Raw genomic sequence first — 5,764 nt, 5'->3', positions numbered from 1 at the left:
AAATTCAAACCTTTTCGAACAACAAAAAAAAAAAAAAAAACAAAGAAAGAGCACGCATGAATAATCCAGCGTTCAGAAAAGAGATCGAGGAAAAAAATATTGAGAAACTCTGCTCCACCCGGAAACTCGGAATCAGGGATCAGGACACCGGTTTCCTGATCGAAAAATAATGCTGTTTCGCGACAACGGTATTACCTTTCCGCGGTCGTCGTCGTGACGCGATTACAAAGTTGCCGCCAGTTTATATCGAATATTATTAATATGCATGAGCGAATCTTACGAAGCTTGCGCACATCTCGAATCCTCGTGCATGAAAGATATATATGTGTATATACATATGTAAAAAAATAAGGACGAACGAAATTTTCCCGCGTTTTCGTGATTTCTCCTTCGTTTCCAGGCAACGTTCTGGAATTCCCTGGACGGATCCGTGGCAGGAATTCGAACGCGGGTCGAGTGATAAATAATACTGTTGGGAGCCCCGTCGTGTTTTATGCATTCGAATCGCGAATGGTCGGCGGCCATTTGTACGCGCCATCCCTCCTCGCGTTGGGGGGAGGTGAGAGGGGAGAAGTTTCGAGTTTGCTCGATCGATCAGCTCTCGATTAATTGAAGAGTAAGGACGTGGAAAAGATTGTGAGCGAGCAAGAGAAGGGAAGCTTTGAAGGAAACTGTCTTTCGGCTATCGAAGAAATATAGGATTTTTTATTATGGAAACGAGGTTTTTATATTATACAACGTTGGTCGGATGGACTTTTTATTTTTATTTGAATTATCGATTAAAAATTATCGATAAAAGAAACGTTATGAGAGAGACTTTTCGTTTCAAGTTTTTAAGTGAAATTTTAGAATTTTATTTTATATTATAGAATATTATAAGAGAGAATATGAGAAATTTGGGAATAATTATTCTAACTCACGATCCTTCCATTATTCAATTTTACGAATTACCACGATTTTATGCACGCGAAAAAGCGATGTTCTCACGTTTCCGTTTTACTGTGTCGATTGATGAACGATTTTCATCGGTATGATTCGGTATTTAGTCCCTGGAAGCGTCTCGAGATGTTTGGAAAAATGTTTGTGAATATGAAATATCGCGTTGAATGGGTCAAATGGATTTCTTGCGATACACCGTTTGCTCGTATCGAAGCTTAACCTTATAGCCTTAGATATGCAGGGTGTTGGAAAGTTCACCTTTAGGTGAATCTATTCTAAACCAACCAAAAAATAAACACAAAAATATTCTCTTCGATATCATACAATATATGTATCTCCTATTGTACACTCTTCTTTGAAAAGAAATCCATTTGCACATTCTTATAAAAAGAAAGGGAAAAAATATTCCAACACTATTTATTTATAAAATATTAAAAAATATAAAATATTAACCATATTTTTACATATCATCTCTTGTGTTTGCATCTAGAATCAAAGATATCCCATATTTTCACAAATCTAATTACAGAGAGATCGATAAAACTTAAGTATCGAGATCTAGAAAGAGTTAATTCAAAAAATCCCAAAAGAAACACAGCGAATGATTTCTCTCAATCATCCCTTGTTGTAACTTTCCATCAGTCATCAACTCCGCTTCACAAACTCGAACAAGATTCGAAGTTTCGAGGAATGCGTTAACTTTGCGCGGATAGTGAAAATAATTAATTAGATCGTACGGACGAATTGCACGATGCGTTGGCCACAACGGGATCGAAATGGCGAGGAATCGAGCGGAGTTGGGGCCCGCTACGATTCCATTAAGACACGAACTTGCGGAATTTTCGACCGAGAACGATTCGCACAACGATTCGCGGATAGCTCGAGTATGACGAGAATTCGAGCTCGTAAAACGCATGGATATTAATGGTTACAGGATGGATTCAGAAATTTCTGAATTGCGCGGAAACTTCCTCGAACGAAGAAGCGCGAATTAATTTAGTGGAAAAATTATTTTGAAGTATAAACGTCATAGAAGTTAATGATGAAAAACAAGTTGTTGCGATTTAATTATCGTAGAAGGTAGAAAGCTTTTGCTTGATTAAATTTTGTTGACAGCTTATTCTTTTAGAGGGAAGAATAATTAAATGTGTTAATGACATGTTATAGTATATTTTATTCTATATTAGGTTTTAAGAGTAATTGTCCTTTTTTGGAATGATCTTTTGCTCTCTACGTGGAAAAAGGAAATAGAATTGGAATATAAATAAATAATTTGCTCGAATGGAAAAGTATGAAATGTTTTTCATTAAATATATTATCCATATTAAAATTCACGTTAAAATTAAAATATCCAAATCCAACTGTCTTCTCAATACGTATTTTTAACATTCTCTTATCTCTCAATTACAAAACCAATATATATATATAAGTTCCAAAAACTCGAGGAAAATTCCCATAGGAAAATTACTCTTTAAAACTTCAACTTCATAAGAATATTCGTAAAAATTTAATCGATCGAAGATTCCCCCAAAAGGAAACTATTACCTCTTGAAACTTGATATTCCGAAAAAAAGATTCTTAAAAATCTCCTACCTGCATCGTAACACAAACGTAAAAATCGTCATCTATATTTTACTTTTTTTTTTTTTTTTTTACACAGAAACACGATTTCACGGTGAGATTTAATTTGAAATCACCTCGACAACAAGAAAACAATATCGTACGTACATACCGATATCTACAAGCATTTCTGAAGGCAACCCATCGTGAAAAAAATGTTTTTCCACGCGAGAGTGGAATTGCGCAGGGCGGTTATTCGCCGTTCCATCCGGTATGAAAGGAATTTTCTACTCACGTGTTTGGTGGCAGTGTATCCGGTGATCTGTTGAAGCTTGCTGCTGACCACCTTCCCAGTCTTGCCAGGGCTTTTCTCGCTCTTGTGCCATATCCCGATCACAGTCACTATGAACGCCACTACCGTGATAATACCGATCAACAACGACAATGTCACGATCTTGCTACGGGGCGATATTACCATCGCCATTTTTCCCCTCGTGTTTCCTCGCCAATTTTCCGTGTCACCCCCACCCCGCCCCTAGGAATCGTCGCCAAATCGGTTTTATCTTTCAACAGAACGGGAGTGAAAAGAAAAACGATCGATCAATATAAACGATTCGATTAACATCAATATATCATTTATGTATACATATATATCTAGGTATATGAATATATATATATATCTCTCTCTTTTTTTGTTTCTCTTTGTTTAAGGGAAATAGGAGCGGTTACTAACTAGAAATATTTCTCTTTCACACGGCCAACGATTTTTCAACTTAAGGCTCCCTCCTGTTATTATAACTTTATCACGTCTTCGTACTCGAATATCGACGACGTGTCAGCCGAGTCCTCGTGGACCCTCCTTAAAGTCATCTGGCAGAGTTGTACGGATCGATTTCCCAACGAGATCGATCCTTCGATCCACACCACACCCACTTTCGTCGAGCAGCCGTTTCGAATTTCTTTCTCCCTTCCTCTCCCTTCCTCTCCCGATCCGATCCTGTCCACCTTCGATTCGATGCTCGATTCGACGCTCCCTCGGCTCAGCTTCCGCTCCAACAATTCACCAAGCTTTCCAGTTTCCCTCGAAGGGAGAACTTCCTCGAGGAGACCTGTTTGCTCGTGTTTGGCCGGGACTCGTCGTCATCCACTCCCTACAATTCCACAACTTTCCACGAAACGATCCTTCTGATCGCGGGTTCGATCTCGATTTCGAAAATTTCGCGGTGGATCCACTTTTCGAAATTTCTCCGGAAGATTCTATCGTGGACTAAGAACGATTCCTTGGGGACAAGTTTCTTGGGGAACTTTGGGGAATTTCTTAATCTTCTTCGTAATTTGCAAGCACATCTGTGTTAAAACCGCGCGTTACGATCCTCTCGCACAACCCCTTACAATTTTTAATCAAGTTAAATCGGTGTCGCTCGTATCTCCGTTTGTATATTTCATCCTCCGTTCTTTCTTTCTTTTTATCGTACGGGGAAGATTCTTAATACTGATCCGATCGTAAAAACTCCGTTTCATTTACTACTATTTACTCACTTTGAATTTTTATTTAAGAAAAAAATATTATCGAAAACACTTTGCTTTTCATACACGGATACGATGATCGTCAGATTCACTTCTTTTCAATTCCATACAAATTCTTCCTCCTCCCCTCTCCTTGGAGAGAAACGAAGGAACAACCTCCTTCGAGGCGCTAACAACTTCCCCCCTCCCTTTTACAACCGAACGAGCAAACAAAACCCTATTTCTTCCTCTTCCTCTTCTTCGATCACGTTCGTCCGTGTCCGTTTTCATAACACAACAACAAGGCTTCGTCGTTTGCTCGACACGCTCGAACGTACAATGTTTCCGTTTTCAGTTTCCACGGCGAATTCCACGAGGGGACGCGTTCGATGGAGGCGCACACTCGCGAGGATCAACAAGTTTAAACGGGCGCGGGGGATTAACAACAACGAGTCGCGATAAATTCGTCTGAATAATCAACAATAAAGTTCCACGGGGGATTGTTTCAGCAACGAGAGATACATCCTTTCCAACTATTTCCAACTCGGTCGTTCGGGAATAGGTTTAACGAGGGTCTCGAAAGACCCGCGGCTTCGCCGCCCTCAACTCGTTCTCCGCGAGTCCTCGTTCCAATGGACTCTCTCTGGTCTCTTCGAGGGATGGTATCAATCGCCGTGGAAAGCCACTTTCCTAGATGTTACGAAAAACAACCACACGTCACGAATTTTCCAACGTTACAGGCTTGATGGGGATTCGAGAGATTCTCGATGGATTATTGCGAGAGAATCGAAGGGAGGGAGAGAAATTTTGGTGGCTGTCGGATGTTCGGATGGTGAACGCGAATATTGGAGTTGAAGTTGAAATAAATTTCCTAATTTGATTCATTTTTACTCCTTCTCTCTGTTTGAAAGTGTCTTTCCTTGAGTTTGAGAAAAGAGGGGATTATGGATTTATCTCGTATTAGAATTTTATGAGAATTTTTATATCCCTTTCTCGTGATCTTTTAAAAAATATTAAGTCTAAGAGTATTTGAAAATTGATGAACTGTGTTAATTAAATTTAATATCCATTTCCTTATTGAAAATTTGATAATCTGTATCGAAAGTACACGGTATAAAGATGATATAAATTGATAAATTACTTTTATAGAAACTTAAGAATCGATGTAAAGGATCTTCTCGAAATGAGAATTTAATCGCTTTAAGAATGGCCTAATTCGCTTTCGGTAATCAATCAACATTTTACAGTGAATAGATAAAACTGATAATTTGATATTCGTTAATAAGGTTGTACATTGAGACGTTAACGAAGATAAACCGTTTTTGGATATAGTTTTATATAACAATACCTTAGGATTAATGGAAAATTACTAATATTCCTTTAACGCTTATCATTTTCCACTCCATTTTATTCTGAATTACAAAAAAAATTCACTTTTTTTTAAAACGACACCATAAAGTAAGTCCAATGATCTCTATTTTCAAAGTAAGATCTTATATTCTTATCTAATTACGAGTCTCGTTAAATAATCGATCTTATTCGACGAATTTAATTTAGATTTGCTTTAATCTGGATTGAAACTTAACCAAAATTAAACGTAATCCTTCCATTTAATCTACTCCTTGAGTTTTGAGACCATGTTCCCAAGAAATTTCCCAAATCCCAAATTCTCCATTTATCCTATCTTTTCGATATTCAAAATGTTCAAAATCGTGACAATAGTTACACGCTACAATCCAACAAAACTCGATATTTGCTA

The 5,764-nt window shown here is 37.9% G+C and overlaps 1 protein-coding gene across 12 annotated transcripts in view; it reads right to left on the bottom strand.

The window, feature by feature from the left end:
- The window catches only part of LOC102677825 (collagen alpha-2(IX) chain-like), a 342,768-nt gene that overhangs the window by 151,715 nt on the left and 185,289 nt on the right, over positions 1–5,764 (bottom strand). For 2 of the 12 annotated variants that reach the window (XM_031514820.1, XM_006625003.2), the window contains exon 1: positions 2,795–4,077. The exons of the other annotated variants lie outside the window; for them this stretch is intronic. In XM_031514820.1, the coding sequence (XP_031370680.1) occupies positions 2,795–2,983 (189 nt within the window). In that variant the 5' untranslated portion in view covers positions 2,984–4,077. Of the gene's footprint in view, positions 1–2,794; positions 4,078–5,764 lie in introns of those variants that run through there. 12 annotated transcript variants of the gene reach the window in all.

The sequence above is a fragment of the Apis dorsata genome, unplaced genomic scaffold (genome assembly GCF_000469605.1).
Source record: "Apis dorsata unplaced genomic scaffold, Apis dorsata 1.3 scaffold_1204, whole genome shotgun sequence".
In the NCBI taxonomy this organism is placed as follows: Eukaryota; Metazoa; Arthropoda; class Insecta; order Hymenoptera; family Apidae; genus Apis; species Apis dorsata.
Note: the sequence above shows the minus strand (reverse complement) of the source record. Positions and strands in the feature narration are given on the sequence as shown.